The 12,330-nt window shown below is 37.2% G+C and overlaps 1 protein-coding gene across 6 annotated transcripts in view; it reads right to left on the bottom strand.

Moving 5' to 3' along the window:
- Positions 1-12,330, bottom strand: part of TPK1 (thiamin pyrophosphokinase 1) — a 463,926-nt gene that overhangs the window by 350,875 nt on the left and 100,721 nt on the right. For 4 of the 6 annotated variants that reach the window (XM_072652445.1, XM_072652449.1, XM_072652446.1 and 1 more), the window contains exon 3: positions 7,684-7,758. In XM_072652445.1, the coding sequence (XP_072508546.1) occupies positions 7,684-7,758 (75 nt within the window). Of the gene's footprint in view, positions 1-7,683; positions 7,759-9,555; positions 9,660-12,330 lie in introns of those variants that run through there. The other 2 variants (XM_072652448.1, XM_072652444.1) reach the window with 2 other exon arrangements.

Genomic DNA, 12,330 nt, shown 5'->3' with positions numbered 1-12,330 from the left:
AGGAAGTAGAACAAAATCTAATTCAACCTAAACTGATTAAGTACTTACTGCAAGCGCTACTAATTTAAATAAAACATGCAACTGCTGCCCTCCAGCAGTTTATAGTTTAGAAAACAAGCTTATAGAGGGCTTTGGTGGAAGTGGAATAATCTAATTAATAGGGCACCGATGGGAATTAGCACCTGCCAATATTTGTGAATTAAGAATATAATTGTCTGCATGACAAAACTGTGAGGTAAGATTTAATGGAAATTGGACACTAATGTGGAAAAACAAAAATCCTCTCTAACCTCAAACCAAATCTGCCATGACGGATTAAAAAACCAATTCCTCAAAAATATAATTAAGAGTTCTTATCCATATTGCCCCTTGCAATTAACTTATGGCTTCCCTCACAACAGGCGTAGAAATTAGACAGTGCAAGTAGTGCCATCCCCGTGTTAAAGCAGAGGAAACAATCAGAGAGACTAGTACAGAGCTACATGGCTAGCCATTGTTGATTCCAGACCTTGAACCCAAGCCTTTAAAGCAGTCTTGTCTTGACAACAGACTTGTCATAAGCTGCATGGAGTGATAGAAAAAAGAGCTAGATGTGTAACCAGAAAGTTCAAATCCCAGGAAATTCTGTGTTCACATTACTTAAACTTTCTGCCTCAATTTCTTCCTCTGTCAAATAAAAGCATTGGACAAAATGGCCTCCAAGCTCCCTTTTAGCTTCTAAATCAATCATCTTTCGACATGTGATTGGATGAGTATGATTATAGGCAAAGGAACAAATTTAGGATTTAGGAAAGATTTATTTTTGTTCAACCAATATCTCAAAGGTTCATTTACACTAATATGGTCCTTTTGCAGCTCCTTAAATGTTCTTTTTACTTTTTTCAAAGTGGGACATATATTTTCTGCCAGCCTTATTTACAGACATTGAAGCTTGTACATAACAGTTTTGCTCAGTAGACCTGAACCAAACATGCAAATTGCTCATCAGATCCCAGCCACAGTATTCACTTAAAATGTGCTCAAAAAACAAATTCAGCATGGCAGAGTACACCAAAAATGACAAAAATACTATCAGCATGGTGCGTGATAAGGAGTGTGATTTGCCTAACTATTACCAAACACTTAAAGCTATTTCAGGACTAAAATAGTGCTAGGCTAAGGGCTTGTTCCTAGCCTACAAGAGCTTACAAAAGCTTGTGGAAACATAGGCCAAGATAAAAAAGGTGGGCAGGCCCTACCACCTGGCACTGTCCAGAATGAGGTAAACACTGGCTCATAGCTGGCCTGCTTGCACCTGAATGGTATGTACCATGCCCTCTCTTATCTGAGAATGTCATCTCAACCAGCAGAATCCCAGAAAACTAGTCACATAATGAAATGGAACCCTTACTGGGGGACCCAGCTATCAGATATCATTGACATCTTGGCTATATGTCTACCTCTTTTGAATGGATCCATAATTAATGTTTTCCCCAAAATACGTCCTGCGCCCTGCAGTTCTCTCCCTGGGTGTCTCAAATTACTACACTAATACGCACTTCTCCTAGATCATCTCTCCTTGCTGCAAACACCCCCGATCAAAATCGCAAGGAAGGGAGATTCTGCCAGGATTTTACCCAGACATTGGAATTTCTCTCTCAAAGCAGTAATGAACAGAATAATGCCAGCATAGTTTATTTTCTGCTTTGTCCACTGGCAGGCTTCTTTCCAAATACTTGAAAGCAACCATTATTGAAAGCTAAAAGCTCCATAGGATTCTTCTTCCCAAAACACTAATGCAACAGTTTCTAATCATTATTTCCCTGGCAACAAAACAAAACCTATAATTCTATAAATAAATGCCTTCCTATAGGAGTCCTCTTCTAGAATTCATCTTCACAGCAAAAGGTACATTGTGGAAAAAAAACAAGGTGAAAATTATCAGTAGCTTTTTGGATATCTGACTCCAAAGGAAAGTCTATTTAGCAACTTGAGGTTAAAAGCTGAAGCAGTAACACTAAAGGCTTGGTTTTATTTATCTAACACAGTCAAAATGATAGATTTTGATCCCACACAACATTTCAAAGATTATATAGCAGAGCTGGGCTTAGAAATAAATGCCTTTATGGGCTGCTGTAGGCACTGTACTTTTGGGGTGGAGAACATGGTGGATTCCCCTCAATGTTTCCCCATACTGTGCTTCCCAATAGCATGCTGCTCAAGAAGTCCTTCACACACCACCGGAATAAACTGTGTACTTAAATTGAAATGGTCCACCATGGGGAATGGCCCTTCACTTTTCAATAACAAAACAATTTCAGAGAAAGGAAAACCACTGTTGAAAATGAAAATGCCAATGTTTCAGAAAAGGCCATTTCAGACAAAGTTGCACTGATTTGAAATGCAGGAGGATGGTCTGGGGAATTAGGCCATCTCAACTCTAACAACGGTTGGGGGGTAAGGAGGGTGGAACTCATCACTGGACATTGTACACACAAGTCATTATTTAGATCCCCTGCTTACCTTTTCCAGTCTCATGGAACACTCCAAATTTGGTTTGATTAATTTTGCCTTCTCTTTCTTTCACTAAGAACGCTACTTGGAAGAGAGGTAGTCAGAACTGTTCAACCTCATAGGTAAACCAAATCAACTTATTCCATTAAGTTCTAACATCACACCAAGGTGGAAAATATCAATGCCTCGACCACATAAAAGTATCTCTACTTGTTTTTGTTTTTAATATAAGTAGGTCAGCAAACATAATTGGAAAGCTTCTTCCCACTCCAATGAAAAGAAAACATTTTGGGAAGAAGAGATATGAGAAACCACCTTCCCCCATTTTTCTGCAAAAGAGGAAGCCCAGGGCTTTAGATCACTGCATGTAACATAAGGTTAGAGAACTTACTAGCTTTGCTGAACTTTATTTCTTTTCCTGTTTTTAAAATTCTTATAAAGAAAGAGTAGGAAAAATGATGAAGTGGGAAATGTAAGTGATGCAAAAATAACACATATACATAAAAAATAAAAAGCATGGGGAGCGGAGAAGGGTCTCCCTCAACAGAATATGAGTAGGATCTCATTTAAAAAAACTGCCATTGCCACCTTAACCTGAATAAATGCCTACTGAATGAAAACAAATTGGCAAGTACCTTAGCATTGGCCAGTTATTGAGTACACAGACTCCCAGAGGTAGAGAGAGGATGGATGTGAACCAAACAAGATACAACAATCACCACTATTTGAATGAATTCTCTTGTTTTTAAAAACAAACTGAGATACCAGTAGTATTGGCTGCACAGATAGTGACACAATGGATCAAGCACAAACAGCAAATCAGGAAGACAAAACTTCAAATCCTGACCTTAGATACATACTAGCTGTGTGACCCTGGACAAGTCAATTAACCTCTGTTTCCCTCAGTTTCCTAAACTATAGAACTGGAATAAAAGCACCACCAATCTGGCAAGATTGTTGTAAAGAATCAAATGAGACAATATTTATACTATTCCTGGTACACAGTAGGGGTTTAATAAATGCTTGTTCCCCTTTCCCCTACTTTAAAGGCTGGCAGATAAAAGCTGGGTACAAATTCCAAATGTATAAGAGCTTAAGTTCATTGAAAAAGCCTAGGGATATGTCATTTTTCATCTCTGTATTCTAAGCCCCTGTATATGCACAAAAACCGAAGGGCTTAATTAACAAATGTTTGTTTAACTGAATGGATGGAAACTTTAAAAGGAGGTAGAAATTTACAAGACAGACAAAGAGATGGAATTCGAGTTGCTGAACCCCATTAATTGGTGTCTCTCAAAATAATAGTGATAATCCAATTTCTATTTATGTAGTGCTTAAAGGTTACAAAGCATTTGCATTAACTTATTTGATTCTCATAACGTGGCTCTTAATTAAGAAGTTATGATTACGCCATTTTGTAGATAAGGAAACTTTAGTTCCCCAAGGACAAATAACATGGTCATGGTTACAGACATTTAGCAAAGGCAAGACTCTGGGCTTCTGACTTCAAGTCTAAACTTCTTAAATTATTCAAAAGGGAACTATTCCTTTAGAAGAAATTGAAATGTTATCTAGTAATGAAACAGAGTGGTGGCAGAAGAAGTAGTAGTAAAAATAGTGGTGGCAGTTGCAGTGGCAGTGTGGTGGTGGTGGTGGCATCGGTGGTGGTGGCGGCCATGGTGGCGGTGGCGGTGGCAGTGTGGTGGTGGTGGTGGTGGCAGTGGCAGTGTGGTGGTGGTGGCGGTGGTGGTGGCGGTGGCGGTGGCGGTGGCAGTGTGGTGGTGGCTGTGGCAGTGTGGTGGTGGTGGTGGTGGTAGCAGCAGTAATAATAGCTAGCTAATATTTACACATTGCTTTAAGTTTGTGAAATGCTTATATCATTTGATCCCCAGAACTCTAACCACCACACCACTTAGTTGCAGAACAATCCCGTTATAATATTGGCAAAGAATGAAATATTGTATGTTAGGATTTTTGTATAATAAGAAATATCACACAATAAAACCTCCGCTGATTAAGGAAATTCCAGTCACATACTTTGTTAGCTATTACATTACGAGACTGAGATATAAAAGAAAAGGCACAAGGATGCATTCTGGGATATCAAGGGAAATCTAGAGGGGAAAGACTTACAAGGCCAATTTCAAATGGGCAAAAAATGTCTCCAAGCTATGGAAAAAGTCATTTCTAAACATAAAAAGCTCTTCATCCAGTAGTATCCACTAGGAACTCATAATCCAAAAGAAAGGGGAAGGTTGTCCACACATTTTCTCATGTCAGATTTCACTGTTCTACTAATTTAAAGATCAAAAAAAAGTCACACCACCAATATTTTCATTCAGTAGTAGAGAAAGGACTTGAGATTAGAGACGGGTTTGATTAACACTTGTGTGACAATTTAGTTGTGATTCTGAGCTAAATTTACCTAAACATTCTGAAATTTTATTTACTCACCTGTAAAAGAAGGGTGAAAAAAATATCCTAACCACTTTATTTATAGGCCAGCCCAATTAGATTTCAGCAGAGCCAGCTAAATGGTGCAGTACTGTTCCTGGCATCAGGAAGACCTGAATTAAAATCTGGCCTCAGGCACTAGTGGTGAGATTCTTAACAAGGCTCTGCACCTTGGTTTGCTAATTTTCTCACCTATAAAATGGGGATAATAATACCTACCTTGCAGGCTTCTTATGAGAATCCAGTAAAAAGTATTTTTGTGAAAGCACATAGTAGACACTTTCTCTAGCATAAAGTTGGCATTTAATAAATGCTTGTTTCTTTGTTGCATTTTTTGTTTTATATTTCTTTCCTTTATAACTCTACATCAGATAAATATAAGCAATTATTGTGATCATCATCACCATTAAAAACCATATCTTTTATCATTCTAGACATGATCAAGTTATGCTAAACCTGAATGTCTTTCTTTGGGTTTGATACCAGAGCCCTTAAGGTGTAGGGAATGAACTACTCTGTGGGAACATGGCTTCGTTCTACAAATAACATGCACCAAACATTTTGATATGCTTTTTCTTTAAAAACTGATCCCCTTTGATTCAGAAAAAAAAAAAAAAGACTCATTAGTCTGTAGTTCTTCATGAGGAGACCCAGCATGTTGTAGTAAAAGGAACATCATGTATAAAAAGAGAATCTGGGTTCAAATAATGGATCTGCTAGGACCTAAGTGAATCACGGACAACTAGATGGCACAGTGGACAGTGCCCTGGATTTGGAGACAAGAAGACTCAGATATTAGCTGTGTGACCCTGGGGAAGTCTCTATTAGATTTAGTTTTCTGTAAAATGGGGATAATAACAGCACTTACTTCACAGTATAACTGAAGATAAAATGAATGTAAAATGATATAAAAGCAAGCTATTAATTCGTCATTAACTTGTCTCCATTAGTAATATGAGGTTTGAATTAGAAGATCTCCAGTTTTAAATTTTACAGTCACATGCAGGCTTAAGTTTATCTACTGCTTTCCTACTGAGAGAAGCTAAACAAAACTTCACTGAACCTCTCACTCTCATATGTGAGCTATCTTCCAAATATTAGCATGATCAACTTCCATTCCATCAGCAGCAAATATACAGCCTGACGCTGGTGCTGTACTCTTAATATTAGTGAGACCTTCCCAAGATTATGTCCTGCTGTCTCAAATTGCAAGCCTCCATGCCACAAAGAGGCATCAGAGCAAGATTTGATGGAGTATCATGATACTGTGAAAAATGATTATCAATAAGCAATATCTCTGGGACATTCAGAGTTTTCCTACCCCCACCCCTTCTTCTTCCAAAGTCTTGGCTTTAAGTTCATTATTTTTAAACAGAAGGAAGTTACTGATAATGAGATTGCATGGACTCTCCACGTCCTAGTCAGCCCCTACCCAAGCTTGCAAGGAATTTAATCTTAAAGTAGGGAAGCTCATTCTGTCCTACTCAAGTTTCTTTTGTCTAAACAATCCAAGGTTTGGAGAGGTCTGGTAACTCTGGTTTGGAACTGCTTTTTCTCTATAGAAGAGTGAAATGATGATGGAGTGACATTAGCCCCTCTTGGGAAAGTGCACAAACTGTGCAGCCTAACTCCAAAGGCAGCTCAGTTTGGAATGCAACTCTGCTTGCTTTGATAGAAATAGTCTGATACTGTTTGTCTTTCTTAGACTGAACTCTGAAAGTTGACAATGCAAACAAATGTACATATTCAGGAGTTATAATGTCAGGCTTTAGTTTTTTGTTACATCTGGCATGGACAACAGTGAAAGAAAGAACAGAAGGCAGAGAATATTACTGAAAATGTATAAAGGTATAATATCCCAAATCACTTTAGCCTTCTGCCCCCACCAAAAAAAAAATAAATCAAAAAACCCTTCAAAATGGATTGAATGATCTGATATTTCTAAAATATTACTTTATACCTGTACGTAAAAAGCTAATGGCAACACAAGTGATAAATGTTCCTAGACAGTACGGCAGGAGAGGGGCCAGGATAATTGAAGAATCATATCTTTCAACCCAAGATATTATAAATAATGCAAAAGCATACTGACCAGTAGGGTCTCTTCTTAAAATTTGTTTTTGTTTTTTACTTTAAGAAGGATTTTAAAATTGCTTTGGTACCCCTACAAATCATGTAATAATCTCTCCTAGAATTAGTAGTCTTATACAAATAGCATATTGAGGAATGGCAGAGAAAATTCACTTAAATTTTCTTGAATTTTATATGTCAATCTATCTCAGGGGAAAAGCAGCCCACTAAGAAGTGTTTCATTTTCAATTTTTTAAAAATTCTCCAAATTTACTAATGTATGTGTTTCTATTTCTTTTATAAAATTTTATACTTTAATGTTACCAAATATGAAACATTTGGATTTTTTCTTTTGGCTTGTATTCTTGCCATCTCATTATGTACTCCAGTTAGGAACACAGAATAGAGGCCTTATACTTCAGTAAAATAACAGCATCAGGTTCCATACTGTGCTACTATTTTATAGATGAAACAGCTTCACAGTAAGGTCCTTTTGGTAGATCAGTAATTAAATCCCCTTGAATGGCATCCACAGGAGATTGACTTACACTTCAAATCTACTTTTTAATGACCTACTGGGTCTCTACTATATACCTATCATTTGAGCTGTTCCTTGATAACCATGAATAAAAGCAGACATCCAATAACAAATCCAATTATAATTACCTTTGCTCCACAGATGATGAAAATGACTTCTGTCCAAAGGCTGATTAAGGATCAATAGACAATACTTCATATTTCCTAAGGAGAAGGGGGAAAAATGAACTGATTATTGTCTGATGAAAAAAACAGCCCTAAAGCAGCCACAACCATTTTTTTATTTTTAAAGGGCACTAAAGATTAATAGGATCAATTTGGCATACAATATTTTCTTCATGTTACTTCAATTCCAGTCCAACTGAAAAAAGAAAAACCCTTAAGTTTTTGTTTTTTAAAGTCAATTCTGTATGACCCAGTGTGCAAATTATCATCACTATAGATGATCTAGACATTCTAGGAGTCAATTTGCCAAACTATTACTACCTAGGGTCACAGGATCCAGCCCATACTTCCCAAAAGGTCTTTTTTCTCATGTGAGATCCTAAAAGTCTTTTAATTAAAATTGTTATTTCCTTGTTCTTTTCCATTATTCTAGTCTAATAATGGTAGTTAGAGAAAAGCCAAGGGGAACATGAAACTAAGAAACTTACTAAGCATTTTCTTATATATGTTAATTCTTGATATTAATCTTAATCCACTCTTTCCTCTCCATTTAAACCAAAGGAAATTTTTGATAGTAAAAATGTCCCCTAAGCAATGCTTGCTATTGGTACAAAAAAATGAAAATGGAACATCGTAATTACTGTGACATTTACTGAATACTTATTATATGTAACTTAAGAGACTACTGATTACAAGAAATAATGGAATATGTTTCCTTTCCTCAGGGAATATAGAGTCTAACTGGAAAGAAGGATGTACACATAGAAAAGAAAACAAAGCAATACATTTATATATATATACACACACACGTATGCACATGTATGCGTATGTACGTATTGTTCATAAAAATATAAGACATGTACTATAAATGTATTTTTGTATTATTTTATATTAAATGTATTATTAATAGGCCCACGTGACCTGTTTAAGTCACATGGAAGCCTGATTCACATGAGTCAAGTCACATGGAACAGCAAGGGGTGGAGCAAGAAGGGTGGAACAGGAACAGGCAGAGCTAGAGCAGAGAAGAAAATGGTCAGAGACCAATCAGAACTGAGGGAGAGAGAGCAAATAGGCAGTTGGCTAGTGGGAGTGGGAGAGCTGGTTTGTGATTTGTTTAAGGGAGCTGGTTTGTGGGAAACTTAGCAGGGGGAAGGCTTGTGGCTGGTGCTGTCCTCTGCATTGTTATTGTGTACAGATTTCTTTGTTACTATGATGGATTTGGCTTTCTGGTGTCTGAATAAATGTTTTGGTTCTGTCTTCCATGTGGAGAGTCTGTGGTATTTCACAATTCAGAATTGTGCCGGCATATTCACAGCCACCATGGGCTCTGTGAATATCACATTGGGGCTACAATATGTTAAGTACTAAATAAATGATGTAAACAGTAGTTCCACACTTCTGTAAAACTTGGACTCAGTCAGGCACCCAAAGGTCTGGATGCCACAGGTTCCCCACCCTTGCTTCAAGGGAAATGGAGAGAACAGAAGATCCCTAAAGTCTTAGAGTGGAAGAAAGTATGGAGAACAACAGCTGTAATGGTAAGGGGGAGAAGGTACCCAGCAGAGCATTATTAGTGATATGGCTAAGGGTCTCAGATGCATCCATCCATTCCTATAGTGGGAAGACTTTTCTTAATGACCATACTCCCCTGTCCAGGTCTTATAGATAATAACTCCTTTCTTCTCAGACCATGGCGATGTAGCTGCTGCAAAAGTTCCAGCAGTTTGGCCAAAGGTCTGTGATTTCCAGAAATCACACCAGATGCATTCACCCATCTCATACTGCCAATGGCAGGCCTCCCAAAAGTCAATGCCAGGTGAAAGCTCAACTTACTCCATGTGACTACTGAACCAAAGACGGATGAGCTCAACCAAAGCCTACTCAGCATCTTCTTCCCTCCAGCACTTGACACAGACACTGCTCACTATGGTCAAAATGAAATAATGTAGATAGTAAAGGAGCCAGAAAAAGACAAGCCAAAAAGTTAATAATCAGATGATGTTTTCAGAAGTCGGAGGTGATCTACTACGTAGAATGCTGCAAAGAAAGTTAAAGGTCACAAAAAAAGTCATTCCGCAGTGAGAAAAGACATCATTAAATTTCAAGAGAGAAGTTTGTGACAGAAATCAACACTGCTTAACAAATGAGTGAAAGTGTGGTAAAGAAACGTAAGTGGTGCATATTATCTACTCTTCTAGGAAGCATGATGGTATAAGGAAATAGGACTAGTAAAGGGGTTCAAGGGTCCAAGGAGTGTTTATAGCAGAGAATAAAGAGGAAAGAATGAAGATGTAATCAAGAGTAGACATAACTGGTGCAACAAGATCCTAGGTAGAAGGAGAAAAGATTCAAAAAAAGAAATGCAGAAGTGAGTCTTGAGAAAGAGTTAGAGCATATGGAGGAGACAGAATAAGTATCAAAAACTCTTTATAGCCTTGTGCATAGTAGGGCCTATAGAAGCAAATTAAATGGATTACAAAGCCCACAGCAAATGGCCATGATCTTAGTAATGTAGAAGAGGAGGTAATTTGTTCATAGGAAAGGAGGGGTGGGAAAAACAGGAACAAAGATCTGAGTCATTTGAAAAGACTCTGAACAGCTGCTATGAGGAACTTGCCAGGGAGAAGAATTAAAGGATTGAGCAGAAGTAGGGAGGGCCAAAATGAGATTAGAAAGCATGAATTTGTAGTGAGTTCAATCAGGCCAGTTCCATTCGTTTTCCTATCAATGTCTGATGGCATGGAACAGAGAAAAAGAAGTGTGGTGATCACCTAGAGTTAAGAAATGCCATGTCAAGATGTCAAGGGGTAAAGGTAAGGATTAAATAAGCAGTATAAAAAGGGAGCTGAAGAGCTGAAATCATGAGAGCCCAAGAACCAAAGGAGATTGAGGAAAATATCTGCATTAAACACCCTTACATTTTTCCCTACTTTAAGATCACTTCTTATTCCCCAATTCTTTTGTTATTTGAACCCACATTTCTCTAACTTATATGTTACTATGGTAGCCAGGAAAAGCATCATTATCTATGTGACTGCTTCTTGCAATTAGAGTGTTCATCAAGGTAATGTCTGTGGAAGAATTTTGAAAAGTATAAAGCACTATGCAAACTGTAATTTATTAATACTGTTATTAATGATATCAAAAGTTGGTTATCTTAATGAGTACTCTGCAGAAAAATATATGACATTTAATTATGTTAGGCTATAAGCATGGACTATTTTAAACATATATACTAAAATATATCTCCTTTCCGCTGTATAAATATCAGTTACTTATTATTAGCAAAGATGTTCTCCCAAATGGATCATAAGTACAAAAGGTTTCTCACTCTCAGAGTCCTTAAAACAACAACAAGGAACATGAAAGACCACACACTTCTGCCTCTAAGATAACCTAAATCACTATTATTTGAAGTGCCCTGGAACCATTTCTAATTGTCTACTATGTTGCCAGGTCTTCTGGTTCTGGTCAATTTGTCACTAACATTTATTGGGCCATGGGAACATTCTAAACTTCTGTGGATTTCAGGAGGATGAACTCCAATTCCAAGTCCCCTTACATATCTAAAATTACCTGCTGTCTGCTTTTGACATATGATTCTCAGGAGATTAGAGTTAGATGTGTCAACTTCATGTGACACTTTTGTAAATGATTTGGAAGACAGGATACCCAGTGAAATTTTCAGATTCACAGTTGAATTAACCTCTTCTAGATAAGCTAGAAATGCCAAACTAATATCTTGAAATATCTCCCTCAATGCCCATCAAAAGGTTTTACACATTATGGGCACTTAATAAATGGTTGTGGAAATGAATGAATACACATTTTGAAATTAGATGGCATTTATAGATGTAAGATGTAAGAAATGTATTAATACATAATACTGCAAAGAACATACTACCTGGCATTAGAGATCAGATCATAACACTACAAACAGTAAGATGGATTTTATTAAGTAGAAAGCTGAAACTTAAAAAATTGTAGTTGAGGGTTGCAAAGTGATCTGTGATGCATACAATAAGAACACACAGTTCCATTATGCTTAAAAGTTTGTGGAATGACTCCCTCACAACAAGATGGTGATAAGGAAATTTGAGGCTTGGAGAAATTAAATTACTTGGCCATAGGTGCCCAACTATTAACTGGTAGAAGCAGATTCCAGCCTAGGCCTCCTAACACTAGACCCAGTGCTTTTTTCCGAGTGCATTGTCTTTTTCCAAAGACATTGGAGACATGAATTAAAAGCCAACCACCAATAAAGTAATCATTTCAAGGAGTCATGATAAATCTTGCACAAACATTGCAAATTTACCTGGAAGAAAAATAGAATGGAAAAAAGTGAAAAGCATGGACCTGTCTGATCATCTATATTAGAAAATTGAAAGAAGTTGATAACTACTTTTGAGAACTGGCTTCTTTAAACTAGATGTTATAATAGTATTATACATAATTTGCATGAGGGAGTAGGGATGAACAAGCATTTACTGAGTACCTGTTATGTTCCACACACTGTGTCAAACACTTTACAAAGACCTCATTTGAGCATAACAAATCAAGGCACTGGTTTCTAAAGTATATGGAAACCTTTCACAGAAAAGTATCATC

The sequence above is a fragment of the Notamacropus eugenii genome, chromosome 3 (genome assembly GCF_028372415.1).
Source record: "Notamacropus eugenii isolate mMacEug1 chromosome 3, mMacEug1.pri_v2, whole genome shotgun sequence".
NCBI lineage: Eukaryota > Metazoa > Chordata > Mammalia > Diprotodontia > Macropodidae > Notamacropus > Notamacropus eugenii.
The sequence above is the reverse complement of the archived record's forward strand: the minus strand, read 5'-3'. Positions and strand labels throughout refer to the sequence as shown.